The following is an 18,138-nucleotide window of genomic DNA, read 5'->3' on the forward strand; positions in this document are numbered from 1 at the left end:
AAGTCTTTCTATATCTATTCTCTTTTACACCAATATTTTGTTTCATTTTTTAGAACTAACTAAGCTTCCTAACACACAGATCTAGTCAGGCTTTTCATTCTTCTGCTCAAACTTCTTCAGTGTTCCCTATTGCTTACAAAATAAATTGCATAAATCCTTTAAATAGCAATCAAGGCCATTTGATAGCTATCTGGCCTTCTTAGCCTTGTTTTAATATTTCGAATACTCCACCTATTGTCACCATTTACAACATAGTCTACAAGATTGCCTAAGAGCAAAATATTTATAAATATAAAGATAACCTGATGGTGAATCTCAGAGTTTTTAGTAGGCTCAGATAATACATACACAATTAGTATGGTCCTTTTCTTTTCCCTACTTAGCAGGGAAGGAGGGGCTTAATAAATGTTTACTGAATTGAAAAATTATAAGCTCATTTGGAAAATATGGGAGAATATGAGCTAAAGTTCTTTTGTATAGCAAGAAGCTTTGAAAGATAAACAAGCTTCAAGACCAATAAAAGTCATCTTTAGGACATGTAAAGGAAAACTAGAAGGACAGCAACCAAATGGAAAATGGAAAAATCTGTCAAGATTTAAAAAAAAAAAAATCTCTCTTTACCTCCAAGAACAGTGGTTCTACCACATTTGAACTCCATATCTTATTAGAGTAAGAAGTAGAACTGAAAAAAACAAAGATGTTTTGGAAAAGTAACTAGACTAGAAAAAAACATACAAAGAAGGGGAATGTGCTGCAGGGTGACATGATTCTGAAGGCTTGATTTCAAAGACTCTAAAAGAGTTGGGGGGGAAAAATATTAGCCCTTATTATGAAAAAGGAGACCTACCAATATTACAAACCAAGAAAGCCAGTCCATAGGTCTATTTTCCCATCTACACAAAATATTCATAATAATTCTTTTTTAAGTATTAAGAAGGCAACAGCTACACTTTTCAAGATTATATTCAGCTGTACACCAGATATTTTTTAGAATACAAGATGTTTTAATGTTTGCTGCTTGTTGATTAAAAAAAAATTTGATTTTCTAGGGGAAAAAAATGGCTCTTTTCCCACACTACATTTCACACATAGGTTAAATTATACATGAATCTTAACAATTAAAAATGACTTTGTTCAGTGACCCTTTAATTATTAATATTTATAGCTGTAAAACAAATACACATCTGACAATATCACTGAGTCTGTACAGTGTAGAATCTAAATCAAATCAGTATTTCCCATATATGGCGAAGTCCTCTGAGTGCTTACATCAAGCTCTGTAATGTTATAAAGTATTCCATATGAAATTCATTCAAAAGAGCTCACTCTAACTCTGCCCAGATGTGGATGAAAACTATGGCAAGCAATTGAACAAATAACTCAAAATTTGTCAACCACTCCAAACATGTCATAGAAGACAATGCAAATGGATAATGAATTAGACATATAACTGAAAAGGGAGTTAATAGACTGGATAGCTTATGGGAATATGCAGTTATTTGAATCAATCCAAAAGGAAAATCTAAATTTCAAGACACTTAAATTTCTTTCAGCCTAATATATTGATTGAGTTGTTAAATTCAAATAGAGACAGAGGCCTATAAACATGAGGTTCCCTGCATCTTGACTTAGAAAACCACATGTTAACATAATTAAGGCTCTATTATATATTTATCTATTTTGTTAAGTATTTCCCAATTCCAAAATGCTCTAGTTCAGGCTACACTGGGAGAGTTGCAGCACATCACCAATATGGTAAATTAAAATGAGAAGACCAGGATTTAACTCCATATTCAAAGTATTACCAGCTATATGACCCTTGACAAGTTCCTTATATTTCCCAAAACTCAGTGTCCTTATCTAAAAAGTGGTTAATATAATAGAACCTACTATAATGGTCACTATGAGGACCACACAAGATAATATATGGTTAACTCTTTATAAACCTTAAATTGCTATATAAATGTTAGCTATTATCATTAATCACTATTATTCTAGTCAGAAAGAAAAAAGTCAAAGGAATTCATTAACAGTTATGAGGTATGGGAGACTTGGCCATATAATTCTATAAATATTTTTAATATTAATGGATGCATGGAAATGGTTAAATTTTGATTTTTAATAATTTAATGCTGGAAGCATTAAAATATTTTATACAGAATGATGAAACTATCTGAACACAATACTTCAGATCTGACCTACAGTTTTTTAAAAGATGAAATATGAATAATCTAAAATACAAATCAATCATATATTATCTTAAAACCTTAATTATTCACAGACTCCTTTAAGAGCTTTGGGAAGCAACTAGACCAACTTTCTATCCAACAGATGAGTCTCCTCTGCTCAGCTGAGATATATTTATTACATGAATTGAAGGACTAGAAAATGTTTGAATTATACAAATTGAAAGAATAGCTGAGAATTACTAAGAATATTACAGTAGTCTTCAAACATCTAAAGAGTTATCATATGGAATTATTAGAATTCTCCAGAGGAAAGCTCCAAGACAAATAAATGAAAGTTCTAAGAAAGTATAAGCATGGAATGCCTCAAAAATTAATTAATTCTCCAGTCACTGAATGGGCTTATAGTATAGAAAACCACATTAATGCCAAAGGGAATTGAATCAGGTAATATCTAATATTTGTACCACAGTTCTGTATTTTAGATAAGTACAATAGATAAGTTGTAGATAGTATATTATTTTATATATCTGATTGTCAGCATTTTTTCTTAAGCTTATTTATTCAGTTCATGTATTATCTATTAGTACTTATGTTAGAGTTGTCACTTGACATCTCATTGCTCTTAGGAACATGTGTAAGACTATATTTCATGGTATACAATAATGGCAAGATTATGTGACGGTCATCTATGCTCTTCTCAGCAATTTAGTGATCCAAAGAAATCCCAATAAACTTTGGATAGAAAAGGCTATTCACATCCAGAAAAAAAAAAAACTATGAAATTGAATAAGGATGGAAGCATACTGCTTTTCACCTTTTTTTTCCTTCTCATGGTTTTTCCCTTTTGTTCTGATTTTTTCTTTCCCAACATAACTCATATGGAAATATGTTAAAAATGAATGTCCACATGTAACCTATATCGCATTGCTTGCTAACATGGGACAGAGGAAGTAAGTGAGGGTGGGACAAAAAAAAAAAAAATTGGAACTTAAAATCTTTTCAAAAAGTGAAAGCTAAAATCATCTTTATATGGAATTGGAATTGGAAAAGTAATATATTATCAAAATTTAAAAAACAAATTTAAAATACTTTGTTTCACAATGCCTGGGACATTATAGGCATTTAACAAGTATTCATTAACTAACTAATCGCACTGGTATAAGCCTTACATTATAGGGAATTTCCCTACCTAGAATTTCCCCATATCAATGAAATCATGGGGTTTAGTGCCTATGCTGGATCTGTGTTAGAGTTTATAATAAATGTAATTTTTATTTATTAAGTGATAGTATTCCACCATCAATTTGAATTCTCTTAGGAAATCTATTCCACTCAAATTCCTAAAGTGTCCAGTGTGCTCCATTAAGGATATTATTATTAAAAATCCTGGCAATAAAATAAACTGAGAAGAACATTATCAGAGAAGTCTGTGGTAATCACTTGAAACTTCATTCAACAAATATTTATTCCTAAGCTTTTCAATATGATATAATATACACTGTCATAAGATTTAAATTAATGACATAAATGTTGAAATCATTTTCAGAATCAAAGATTTCAAAATGCACTTATCATAGCTCAATATATCTTGCTAGATTTAAATATAAATTATATAAGAAGCTCATGGTAAAAAATGATGTAAGTACTAAATTCAATTGTAGTTTAGTCTAGCTAAATTATGCTGCTCACTCAAATACCAAAAAATAAAACTAAATGATTTATAAAATCAATAAATTGCTTAATAATGAGTGATGATAAAAACTAAGTATCAAAATGAAACAATCTTTGTTCCAATATCCATGTCCTACTCCATATTTTCTCTCACTGACCATATTTTTATGCTAACCATAAAGCTTTATATAAGTATATTGCCAAGAAATATAAATAAGGAAAATTAAAAGTTTGAATATGGCTTAAAAATCAACTGGTAAGATAAACAAGCTATGAGTACTATACAATTAGGCATTCTGTTCATGTAGGCACATTCCACTAGTTTGGGTTAGCTTCAAAAACTGATTTGCTTGTAAACAACAGACAATGCTAACTCTATAAATGGCTACTCTACTAAATCATATCAATCCTTCTGACTATATCAATAAAATCCACAAGGTGGCATTATAGAACCATTTGCTTTAAATATTTTGGATTTAAAACATTCAGAAATGAATCAATGCAAGAATTATTTGAAGCAGCTGCTGGTTTGTCTCTAATACTATAAAATTAAATGCAGTTGGATGCAGTTGTGAAAACTTGAACTGCTTTAATCAGAATAGAGGGAAAAGTCTTCAACTATTTCTCCACCTACCCCTCCCAAAAAGGAAGAGAAAACAGCAACATTACCCATCTGAAATCTTATACTACATTCCACAACAAATAGCTCATGTATTTTTAGCACAAATATTTAATATACAGATTATCATAATTCTGGAAATACAAAATTATAAATGTAACACAAAGTTACATTGCTGTAAATACTGTCAATTAAGTGACCTAGTAAAAGAAGCAAAGTCATATACTCAAAATCATAAAGCCTTGTAATTATGTAACTAAAACAGATATCTTAAAAAAAAAAACTCTTAGGAATGATGAATATGTATTTTATTTGCTTACTATTTATATCACAGATTAAATATTCAGGAAAAGCTAGTTCAAACATTTTTGTGGGCTAGTCAATGTTCTATTAAAGGAAGGAAAAAACTAAAATGTCTTGCTCCATCTTTCTAAATTTGAACAAGTAGTCCTTTAAAATCTCTATTATTAACATTCCATATGAGTAAAGTTTATTGTATGTGTGTGGTTAAGTTTTCCTAAAATAGGGTAAGGAATGTAAAGTTTCTTAGGTTTTACAAATGCCTGTAAGTATATATATATATATATATATATATATATATATATATATATATATATATATATATATATATAATGTGTGTGTGTGTATGTGTGTATATATATATATATAAATACACACACATACACACACACATTCTGATATAAATTAAAAGTAATTTTTCACTTAAATATCAGTTAAAATAACTTATCTAAGATTAATTTTAATGTTTTAAATTAAAGCATAAATGTATGCTAATATATTTTTGATTATTTAGTGTTCAAACTATTACTATTTATGTAACTTTTTTTTAAAAATAGCTTTATAAACAAGATACAACAAGATCTGTGACCCAAGGAGATTGGATTAAAAGCCAGATACTTTGCCACTAAAGAATGAGTTGTATGATTTTATATAAATCACTTAACTTTCTGAGTCCTTGTTTTCTAACTTTGGCTAAATGATCTCAAAATTCCCCTTCAATTGTAAAACTCTGTAATATAAAGAGATGAAATTTCTCCATTAGATTATTATTTAGAAAGGTAATTAGGGGCAACTAGATGGCACAGTGGATAGAGCACCAGCCCTGAAGTCAGGAGGACCTGAGTTCACATCTGGTCTCAGCCCTTTAACACTTCTTAGCTGTGTGACCCTGGGCAAGTCACTTAACCCCAACTGCCTCAGCAAAAAAAAAAAAAAAAGAAGAAGAAGAAGAAGAAAAAAAGAAGAGTAACTAAACAATACTGTAGCAAATAACCAATTAAAGAGATTATTATATGCAGAGATATGTTTCTAAGTTTAGATTTTTTTATAGAGAGAGAGAGCTTTTATTACCTCTAAGTAGAAATGAAAGCATGGGCTCCATTAATCTTATTATTTTTCCAATTGCTTTCCTATAGAACTAAGCCATTTCCTTTCTAACATGTCAAGATTATAAATAATTGTAGTCATAAATAAAATGAGTTGTGAAGATCTATCATGGTTAGACACTGTTCTACTTTTTCCTCTGATACTAATTTATATTGAACTGGAAGTTCTTAAAGGAGCTCAAATTTTGGCACATTTTACCAAGCAGCCTATCAACTGTGAGGACCAGCCTATTTATCTTCTGAGAGACCCATTAACAGAAAGTAATGAATTTGGGGGTTGCTGACAGTTAAACTGTCTGATTTGGAAGGATTGAAATTTTCATTGATAAAAGGGACCACCCAAACTGATGAACTCACAGATAGATTCCTTAAGTAAATCAAAGAAACCTTTTTAAAAAAAATTTTGGAGTGGTATAGGCAGGGGGGGAAAATTAGTTTTCCTGATTGGTTATGGCTATATAAATCAAATTTATTGAATGAATCAATCCACTTCTATTTTAAATTTAATAATCTGCTTCTGTATATGTTAAGATATTAATACTATAAAGTATTTTACAAAATCTTATTTACAAAAGGACAATAATGCTTGAATCTTTCTTTTGGTGACTACTGCTAAAGATGTGGTGGAAAATTATATAAGTAGTAAATTGACTTTTTTCCTTTTTCTTTAACACTTTTATGACCAAAAGTGATGAAAATAAGTCTATAAGTCAAATGATGATTTTCTACACTAGGCAATCATCTAGAAGTGTAAAAATCCATGACATATATCAACAAACCCAAAAGCTATCTTACCTCTTCATCTGCCAATCCTTCTTCTTCCATAGCCACCTCTAACTTCTTTTGCCTTTACAGAGAAAAAGAAAATGTTTATTTTTAGAATGACCTTGACTCCTGCTTGACAATTATAAGCTTTCACATTTGCTACTTTAGTTACCTATGACTAAGAAATAGAGCCTTATAAATCAACCAACCATTGTCACAGACATACACAGTTTATCATGTCTAAAACTCCCAAGAAATATAAGGATATACTATATTTTAAACTTCATCCTGAATTATGAAATGCTACAAAGATAATAATGAGGTGATTGGTCATATGGACTGCAACAGTTACTTGGGATTTTTAAATTGTTTTTGTAGAGAACATGTAAGAGGGAAAAGTAAGCTTAGTAAGTAGCCTTAAATCTTGCTTAAAATGTATTGTCAATGAAATAATTCAAACAAAGAATAAAGTCTTTTGGTTAGATAATAGCCCAAATTATATTAAAGAAACTTTTCCAGTAAGGGAAATAGTGAGTTTGCTATAAATCTAAGCCAAGACTGGATTCAGAATATGGAAATGGTACATTTCATCATTTTCTCACTATTATAGAGTTTATGTTGAAAGGAAGGAAGGAAATGTTTATACTGTGTGTCAAGCATTTTACAAATATTATCTCACTTGGTCCTCATAGCAATCCTGACAGATAATTGTTATTTATTTTAAGTTGGATAAACTGAGGCAGACAAAAGTTAAGTAATTTATCCAATATCACATAGTAGTAAATATATGAAGTTGGATATGAACTTAAGTACTCCTGACCACAGGCCCAACTCTATAGAATTCACCCCTCAGCAGCAGTGTCTACATACATTAATGGACCACTAAAGATATTCCAAACCTTATGGCCAAAATGGCTATCTGAACAGTGGCAAGCAGCCCAGTTTCTCATCTACCTACTGCAGATTTGAATTTTCTCTGGAACAAATTACTAAAAAGAACCAAAAAGAAATTACAGAAAAATGGCTTCTTTAACTCTAGAAATTATTAAAAAATCATCCAGCAGCCCCTTTGGCAGTAGGAAAGGGAGCCACCAGCAAAGCCAGGGATAGCAGAGGCACACCAGCTAGGAGCCTTCAAAGAACCTAAGGCAAGCCAGAGATATATGTCACATTCCGGGCTATTCTTCCCACTCCCAACTACTACAGACCAGAACATCCCAAGGACTTTGAAGTGTTTAGCATTCTGCCTTGAACTTCCAGAGAGGGACTTGAATATCTAGCACTCTAAATCTGTAGATCCATGGAGTCCTAATGCCAGGAGGCAGAAATTCAAAGAATGTCATAGCCAAAATTCAGAGGTCCCACAACAGATAAATAATATTACAAGCAATCAGAAAGAAGCAGTTCAAGAACTAAAGACCCACAATCAAGATCACAGAAGACCTGGTTTCTCCTACCATTACTGAGAGAAGATTTTGGTGTATAATATTTCCAAAGGCAAAAGATATAGGCTTACAATCAAAAATACCTTATTCTGTAAAACAATATAATTCTACAGGCAGAAAATGGATCTTTGATGGAATCGAGGACATTCAAACATTTTTGATAAAAAAAAAAAAAAAAAAACACCAGAGTTAAGTAGGTTCTCTGAAACTCAATGGTCATACACAGAAAGAAAAACCATACATTAAAAAATCCATAGTAACCTTTTTTTGGAGGGGAGGGGTAAATGAAAAGTATAAACAGATCATATTCCCATAGACTGAGAAATAGCAAACAAATTCTGATACATGAATATAATGGATATTACTTTATCACAAGAAATGATGGACACACTGAATTCAGAGAGGCACAGGCAGACACATTTACTTGTTATATTATATATAATAAACAACCACACTTCTTCCAAAACAAATTCAAAAAGACAAAAGTTCAGTTTATTATATAGTCTCTTTTTTGTTCTTCATTGTATATTTAAATATCTGTTTGCTGCAGGTAAGTTCACAATTCAATATAAAACTTTAATTTAAAAAAAAATTATATCTTTCCATTGTTGGTCCATCCTTTTATGAAAAAGCCCAAAGAAATCATGATATAATATCCTGACTTGCACTTGGATTGGATTTAAGTGAGGAAGAGTTGCACAAAGTTGCCACCAGTACCACTCTGTCTTTCAAAGCAATCAAAGTTTAATTCAAGACAAAAAAAAAAGGTAACTGACAATGGCCCAGGGTGATAACTTAAGGGTCTTTGATGTCTGATCAAGCTCCAAATGCTGCTCTACAGCCTGCTTGAGCCACCTTCATGACTCCATTGGAACAAATAGTTCTCATTCACTCATTTCTGCCAGGACAAATATATTAATATAGAACTAATTTACACAATGACAACAACATAGGAGACACCATGTATACTGGCTCTGGAGTCAAAGAAGCTGAGTTCAATTTCTCTTATGACATTTATTATCCATGTGATCTTGGGAAATAGCACTTTCTCTGGACTTTAGTTTCCTAAAATTATTTATAAATAATTTTTATTTTTATAAATAAAATTTATTATAAATTTTTAATTTATAAAATTATAAAAGTATAAAAAATAAAAATAAAAATTATAAAATAAATACTGAGATTTCTTTGAGCTACAAAATCATGATCCTAAATAGAAAAACAAAAGCAACCAAATACAGTAGGCTATGGAATTATAATTAATGACCAAATCTGGCCCAAGAAGTGTTGAAACAAAGCATCTCACTCTCTTCATTATTGAGATGGTATATAATGGGTATAGAATATAGTATGTATATTCAGATTCATTTGTACTAGATAACTTTTATGTTTTCTTTTGTTTTTGAAATCTTTGTTGCAAGAAATAGTTCAGTTGAGAGAGAAGGGAGAGAGATAAAGTCAAGGATTGGTATAACAAAATGAAAAGGCAAGATTAATTTAAACAACTCCTACCTATAAAGGTTCATAACTGCTCTGTAATTTACAGTCTTAGAGCCCATCAATAAAAAAGTTTGATTATGCTATATATATTTATTTATAAACTACACATATGTAGTATGGTTAAATTAATAATTATGTTTATTAAAACATAACTTCCATTTAAAAGGTTTATACAGAAATAGATAAAAAATGATGAAACAAAAATAAAATAATACCTGACCCTAGAATCAATAGAAGAGTCACTGGGTTTTGCTGAATAAAAGAATGGCACGGTTAGACTTGCCCTTTAGGAAAAGGTTGGATTAGAGAAGAAGTGAGATTAGATGCAAGAACATCAGTTAGAAGGCTCTTGTTGTAGGTCAATTAAAAGGTAAGGAGGGTCTAAAATAAGGGGTAGCTGGTAGCTATGTGAGTAAGAAGGAGAAGGATGTGAGAAATGTTATCGAGGTAGAATCCTGAAAATTTGACAGGATTTGTGGGTTGAAGAAGTAGAAATCAAGGATGACACTGAGTTTGTGAACATGGATAACTGGGAAAATAGGAGCATCCTCAATATAAATTAGATAAGTTCAAAGAAAGGCAGTTGATTTTTTTTTAATGGGGGGTAGAAACATATTAAGATCTGTGATATAGATATAATCTATCCATAATTATTGATCTTTTGGAATTCACTCTATTCCATCAAAAAAAAAAAAGACATGGTATAGTAAGACTTTTTCTCATAGGCTCAGAACTCCTACTTGCTATATAAATGAGATAATTACTGGGAGGGAGAGATGAGTGTGACACTGGAAATAGGGAGAGTTTGACTTGAATAAACTGTTGTTGTAAGTCCTTGGTTAGAGGTAGGTTATAATCATCTTGAGGGGCCCTCCATCTAAACTAGAAGGGGAGAGGTCCAGATAACAGTTTAATTTGTAGGAAAATCAAATATTTATTTATTTTAAAGGAAATTTTTAAAAAGTCAGTGTTAGTAAGAATATGACAATTTTTATTCATTTTTAAATTTTCTTTTTATTATGTCATCCCTGGATATATTTTTCCATCTAACACTATTAATTGTGACTTAATTCACTAATATTGACAATAATTAAATAATATTAACTTACTTATGGGTTTGCTTATTTACCTTACTACTTAGACTTATTCATTAACCAATGTGAATATTGCCAAAATATAATAAATTCAGTTATATCCTATAATCAGAATTCAATTAACTACTATTTTGCCTCCTTTTCAATGCAATAATAATTTTGCTTAGGTAAAGTAGCATCATTTTAAAGTACTGATTTTTCATATAAAATAAGGTACTGACTTTTCAAATAAAATAGCTTTATACTAAGTTAGAGGAAAAATATTTTGGTCTTAAGAAGAAAACAAACCAAACCAAATGATAAAGGGTATAACATATTTCCTTTCCCCCACACATGAACAGTTAGTTTAATGCTTGAAAGACGTAAGAGGGAAGTTTAATTAAAAAAAAGTTAAAATGTATGTGAACGCTTCCTAGCTGTGTGGCCCTGGGCAAGTCACTTAACCCCAGCCTCAAAAAAATAAAAATAAAAATAAAATAAAATGTACATGAATAAAGTACAGTTATCAGGTAATATTTGAGCAATTTAAATCAGAAAATGAACTGTGGAATAAGTATGAGATGTAACTCAACTTGAAGGATGTAGAATGATGCTTCTTTTGTATGTGAGCAGTGTGATGGTTTAAAGAGGCAGAGAAAAAAACAATCTTTACTTATTGAACTAAAAATATACAGCTAATGCAGAATTTTGTTTTGTATAATACACATATTTGTAATGTTTTTGATTGTTTCTTTTTTTATTCCTTAATGGGGGGAAGATTTGAAATTGAATTTAAAAATAAATAACAGTATGCGAAGGTGAAGAACAGATTAAAAAAAATATGGGCTGATACAGAAGACTACCTTGAGAATTTAGAACTTTAGAAAATTATGGTTCCTCAGTTTACTTGACTAAAAGTATTTACAATCAAAAAAGCAAAACCTACAATTTTTAAATTATGTAATAATTTTGAGGAGAGATGTTTAATGTTTAAGAAGGACTTTTGAGCTCATAGGGAAAATGTAGTGAATTTTTATCTAGTTAGTGAAAGTGATGCTTTAGGTTAAAAGATTCTCTAAAACCAGTGGAGATTTATAAAGCTGAGGCCAAGTAAATACTTTGGTGAAAAGACAATAAAACTTCTCAGATGAAAAGTCAGCAGACACTAGAAACACAGTTTTGTCAGAACAAGCATAGACATAATTACATGATAAGAAAGCTTCAGATGTTAGTTTAGGATTGTCTAAACACAGTTTTAAACACATTGGAATAAAACTCCAATTCCAGCAGCTAGTATCCTACAAATACCACCTGGGGTTTAAAAAACCTGCAATCTTTCAGAAGGGCCTGTTGTTTTTTTGTTGCCCCCTCTGGTTTAAGAGAAAAGACAGGTTATATCGTTGTTCTACTGTATAAAAAGAGATGCTGAGATTTACTAGGATTACACTAAATCTTAGAGACTGAAAAGTTAGCCAGGTTTGGTTTTTCTTGCTCAGAAATTCAACTTGGGATGTTTTCACTCTTGAGGCTTATTTGCTATGAACTGATAAGACAACACATGATTCTGTTAAACAAACAGCTGAGCTTGAGAGTTATTTAACTTAAAAAATCAGAATTACTCCAATTCTATCTTGCTAATGTATTTTCAATATCATTTTATGAGTGACTTTAAATTGAAAGAACTTATCAAATGCTATATGTTGATCTAAGAATAGAAGGTTTGCTTAGGTAAAGATTAGTAAGGATAAGCAATCAAAATAGAAATAGTTTTATGTAGTGCAGATGTTCCTAAATGAACCAATGATCTCTAAACCTATGGATGTGTGAATTATCCTGAACATATTTTTCCTCTTTAATGTTCTTCCTTTCCAGTTCCTTGTAATGTGTGTCTCCCCCCAGGTCACAAAGGCATTGGTGGTACAATGTGACCCACATTTATGTGAAGATTGTAATGTAGTTATTATTCTTGCATTTGCTTTAACATATAATATTATTATTATTTCTTTTTGCCTTATTGCTAAGATAACAGTTATGTTTAAGATCTAAAAATATCATCATTGATTAACTGACAATTGAATTTGGTGGGACCTCAAGAACTGAAATGGCAAGTAGGAAATGCCCACAATAGGACATTCCTAAGGTTGCTGTAGTTGTTATTCAGTCATGTCAGATTCTTTGTAACCCCATGGATAATAGCATAAGCCCTTTTGTTCTCCACTATGTCCCAAGTTTGTCCAAGCTCATTTCCATTGCTTCCATGGCCACTATCTCATTCTATGCTATCTCTTCTTTTTGCCTTCAGTCTTTCCTAGCATCAGAGCCCTGTCTTCTCATTATATGGCCAAAGTATTTGAGTTTCAACTTCAATATTTGTCTTTCCATAAATAGTCATATTTGATTTATTTAAGTTTTGACTGCTTTGATCTCCCTCCTGTGCTAGGGACTCTCAAAAGTCTTCTCCAGTGCCACAGTTCAAAATCATAGATAGCATTTAAAATTTCTTATAGTTCAATTCAAGTGTCATTTCTGTGTGAGAGAATTTAGTCCTTCTCTAAGAAAAATAGATCTGCATGTGTGAGAATATGTTGGAAGGAAAAAGTCAGTCCAAAAAACAAGTAGATGTTCACATATCCACATGAAAGGTGTGAAACATTATACTATGGTATTGTTTGTATCTATTGCATTTATAATGAAAAATCTAAATAAAGCCAAGATCCTAAAGTGCCTTCTAAATGATCAAAGAAAAATATTTTGAAAAGTTTGGCATCAAAAATATTTTGTAGTATTTTAATTATTTGATAATAACAAAAAATATGGAGGTAGTATGACATAAGAGACAGCTGACCTCAGAATGAAGAAGATCTGGTTCCAGGATCAACTTTGACAGTCTGTCAGGTATTTAAAGCATTTTGTAGTATTTTAATTATCTGATAATTGCATGGAGACAGTATGATGTGTAGTAGAGGGCTGATTTCACAATGAAGAAGATCTGGTTCTAGACTCAACTCCAAGGGGACTCTGAGTCAGTCTTTCAAGGTCACAGGAAACTCCCTTAAGACTGTATGCAATGGAGAAGAATTGGAATTTCATGGTAGAGGAAATGTTCCTCATAGGTAGGTCTCTAGACTAAAGAAATTACAGGTTCCGACAAAGGGAGCGGGTGTAGTAGGGGTTTGGAAGAGGATGGTATCTATGTATTTTTGTATGTCAAACATTCAATTAGCTATGACAGCCTAATCACTATCATGCCAGATAACATAAAATTTATGCTAATATTATTGTTAGAGGGAGCAAAAGTGAATTATTTATGAAAAATGTGTGAAGGGCATCAATCAAGCAAAGCCACTATTGTTGATGTTTTTGTCATTACTGGAGGTGCTATGTGTTTGTCTGTGTCTACGTGCATGTAAATGTGCTCGTGTCCTTGAGAATGGACATGAGGAACCATAAGGGAAGCAAGAAAGGAGAAAATGTTGTAATTTCCAAGCAAATACTTCAGAGTAATTTTACTGTACAACACTATCTAAGGAAAAACTGGAATGCCTTGTACCAATAAGTGTTAGGATGTACTAAAATAGGGCTGGCCTCTGAATTTAAATGATTTAAGCAACTTGAAGTCACATGAATCTCTGAGAAGACTCATGACATAAGAACCTCCTTTTGAACCAAATTTTCAGTCACCTAGGTTTGTTTGCTATAAAATTAAATCTATGATTGAAATATTTAAAGTCTGCTGTTAAGGTTTCCTTTATTCTCATAAGTAATATAGTGGAATAATAAACCTGTAATAAGCAAATCTACTCACGTGTATAATTAGCTAATTATGTCCAAGTCTTCCTTCAAGCCACTTTCCAAAGCTTGCCAAGTACTCTTCTTTCATTAAAAAGTTTTCTAAAATCCCACATACATCACGAAAACATCTTTATTTGGAAGCCATGTGGGAAGTTTGTCCTGGGCCTACCTTAGGTAAACTTTTAATCTCACTCCCTATTACCCATAAAAGTAACTATCTTCCTAATATATTTTACTTTTGTACCTGTCTACTTTTCTAAGTCCTTTCTAAGTCTGCTGCCATCATCGGTACTCTCTTAAATTATAAGTTTTAATGGCCAGGAATAATTTTATATTCATTTTGAATGATGCCTCCTATGACATGACAACACAGAAATGATTAAGAATGTCTTTAACAATGGCAATGCCCACTTTTCCCTCTCCCCTCTGCTTGGTGGCCAGGAGAGAAGAGATTAATAGACATAGTTAAGATGTCAGGAAGGGAAGACTATCTCTGAACACCTCTCTTTTAAAAATGAGTGTATGATTTTTTCTCTCAGGTGGAAAAAATGTCACACAATGTGGATGGCAAGCTGAAAGACTTGATCTCTGGGCAACTGTAGGAACATTTTAAATTCTATGATTTAGGGGCAGCTAGGTGGCGCAGTGCATAGAGCACCAGCCTTGAATTCAGGAGGACCCGAGTTCAAATGTGATCTCAGACCCTTAACACTTCCTAGCTGTCACTTAATCCCAGCCTCAGGGGGAAAAAATTCTATGATTTAAAAGCAAGTCTAAATGTTGGATATTCCTTCATCAAACCTTATAGAAAATGATCTTTTTCTCTAATTTACTTGATACAAGTTTAGTATTCAAAAGGATTGGAGATCAATCCACTCACTTATAGACAAGTGAAAATATACTATAGTATGCTATACTAATCTACTATAAATGAAAACTATTTTTTCCTAGGATCTTAAGCTTCATAGCAAAGTGGACTAAAAGGTATGAATAATTTAATCACTTTTCTTTCTATTCAAATTGATATTCAGAAGAGTGTCCATGATAGCAGTGTATTGTAACGGAGAGGGAACCAGGTTTAGAGTTGGAAAGGCTTTGGCTCAAATCTTGCTTGGGGGAGGAACAAACTCTCTGTGCCTCAATATACTCTGAGTTCAAATTTGATCTTAGTCGTGTGGTCTTGGGCAAGGCATTTAATCCTGTTTGCCTCAATTTCCTCATCTGTGAACTAAACTGGAGAAGAAAATGACAAACTTCTCCATATCTTTGCCAAGGAAACCCCAAATGGAGTCATAAAGAATCAGACATTAATGGAATAACTGAATAACACAACAACAATATATAAAACCATAATATATGATATGTACTGAAAAGCAGAATTTAATTACCAAAAATTTAAGAAGCAACTGCTAATGTGAAAGGTACTATGTATGGTATTTGGGACACAAATCCACAGTCTCTCTCTACACAGAGTTTACAGTCTGATAGAAGGGAATAGAGCTTATAAACAAAAAAGTGTAAGGTAAAAGTGTCTTATATGCAAAGACAAAGACCAGATATTGTACTCCACGAAAATTCAAAAAGTCATTTTAAACAATGGGATGGTGGGAGGAATAACATAATACTTTAAAGAAAGGCTAAGCCTTGAAGGAAGAGAAGGATTTCAAGAAGCATTAGCAAAGAGGTAACATATTCCATAGGCATGCGGAAGGTCTGGGTGAATGTAGAGAAGGAAAAGCATTGGTTTTTGAGTGTGTATCATAGGATATGGAAAGGAAAGTACTAACAAAATCAGATTAGAAAGATTATAGAAGCTATCTTATCATGGATCTGAAATTCCAGACAGAGTATTTGTATCTTATCTTATAGATAATAAGGAATTACTAAAAGTTTGTGAGCAGAAGCACAGTATGCTCACACCAATGTAAGGATTATTTGTATTATTCTGGCAGCTGTGTGAAGGATGAAGTGAAAGGGGAGATGCTAGGTGATGGGAGACAAGAAATAATAAATCAGGACAAAAGTAATAAGGACCTGAAATAGGTTGGTAGATGTGTGAGGGGAAAGTAGGGAATGGATGAAAGAGAGATGATGAAGAAGTATTAATGATCTGACAACTGATTGATAGGGGGTAATAAAGAAGAAAGGGTCAAAGATGGAGCCAGATCTGAGTAGTGACACCATCAACAATATCATTATCAACAAGAACAAACAACAAAACAGGGAAAATGGGAAAGGGGACAAGTTTCAGTAGAAATATGAGGAGTTCACTTTTCAACACTGAGTTTGAAGTACCAGAGAAATATACAGCTACCCAGCAAGAAATATTTGACCAAGTTAGAGGAAGGTTTTTAGACCTTAGAAATTGAATTATTTTGTTTGAATTATTCATTCAAACAGGAAATAATTAAGGACCTGTACTGCTTACCAATGTTAGTTGAAAGATATAACTAAGGCAATAAGATGGTACAATGTTTTCATTTGGGAAGTTTGTGTTTCAATGAACATTTAATAATCACTCCCCAAATAGTTCTCTATAGCTAGTTTTTATTGAATGTTGTTACTGTATATCGTCCTATGTTAGATGATGTATAGGATACAAAGATGTATAAGACATCAGTCTCTGCCCTCAAGAAACTGACAATTTAACAAGGAAAGGTAAGGAGTACAAAATGCTATGCCATCACTTTTGACAGGCAGGATCAGAGGCTTCATGGAAAAGATCTTGTTTGAGTTGGACTTTGAAGGATTTTAATAGACATAGGGACACTAATTTTCTGCTGAATATTTCTATGTCTCAAGCTGATACCAATAGATACCTTTTGCAACACCTAGAATGACAGCAGACAATTTTGTTCTTGTGTAATCTATTAAATCTTTTAAGCACCACATGGCTGCTACTTTAAACAGATATAAATTTTCTCAATTTACTATTTTTGTTACTAATTCTATATCCTAAGATACAGAATTAATATATGCAGAAGACAGAAGATTAATTAATACATTAATCTTACATAAATAATTACATACAGAAGATATAGAAGAAGATGGTTAGCCTAAGCAACCCTGTAAGGCCATATACATAATTTCAAAATAGTTTCAAAATGCTGGCTAATGCCAACTTTTAAAAAATAATTTAGGAATATGTCTACTAAAACCAAAGCAAAAAACACTACAGAGGTATAACATTTTTCCTAACCAGAAAACTTTGTGTGTTTAGTTTGTGTGTGATGTGATGTACTTGTTTGATCAAAATTGAATATGCCTTGAAAAAGCATTTTTTGAAACCAAACCAATGAGCAAATTAATTTACACTAATTGTAGGCTATTCAGAAGTGATATAGTTTGTTCCATGTTGTAAAATTTCTTAATGGAAAACATGCTAGTACTTCAACCAATCAATGTAACAGCACAAACTAAGTAAGAAATTGACTTGGACTAGTTTTTTGTTTTGGGTTTTTTTTTTTTGGCCATACCTGGTTTCTCTTTCTTCATGCTGTAAAATTAGGTTGCTGTAGAAATTCTCCAATGTGAGTTTAGCTACAGTCACTCTTTCCCGGGTGTGGTTGCTCATGGGAAAAGTTGTTGTAGTTCCCGCAGTCATTGCCATAGTAACAGATACTGAAACAGAATATATTATAAGAAATTATTCAATAGAAGAAACTTTCTTGACAAATT

The 18,138-nt window shown here is 31.9% G+C and overlaps 1 protein-coding gene across 2 annotated transcripts in view; it reads right to left on the bottom strand.

Moving 5' to 3' along the window:
- The window catches only part of STK38L (serine/threonine kinase 38 like), a 109,540-nt gene that overhangs the window by 22,038 nt on the left and 69,364 nt on the right, over positions 1-18,138 (bottom strand). For both annotated transcript variants that reach the window (XM_074268773.1, XM_074268772.1), the window contains exons 2-3: positions 17,937-18,081; positions 6,681-6,732 (exon numbers count right to left, since the gene is read on the bottom strand). In XM_074268773.1, coding sequence (XP_074124874.1) covers positions 6,681-6,732; positions 17,937-18,070 — 186 coding nt within the window. In that variant the 5' untranslated portion in view covers positions 18,071-18,081. The remainder of the gene's footprint in view (positions 1-6,680; positions 6,733-17,936; positions 18,082-18,138) is intronic.

Source organism: Sminthopsis crassicaudata, chromosome 5 (genome assembly GCF_048593235.1).
Source record: "Sminthopsis crassicaudata isolate SCR6 chromosome 5, ASM4859323v1, whole genome shotgun sequence".
Classification (NCBI taxonomy): Eukaryota; Metazoa; Chordata; class Mammalia; order Dasyuromorphia; family Dasyuridae; genus Sminthopsis; species Sminthopsis crassicaudata.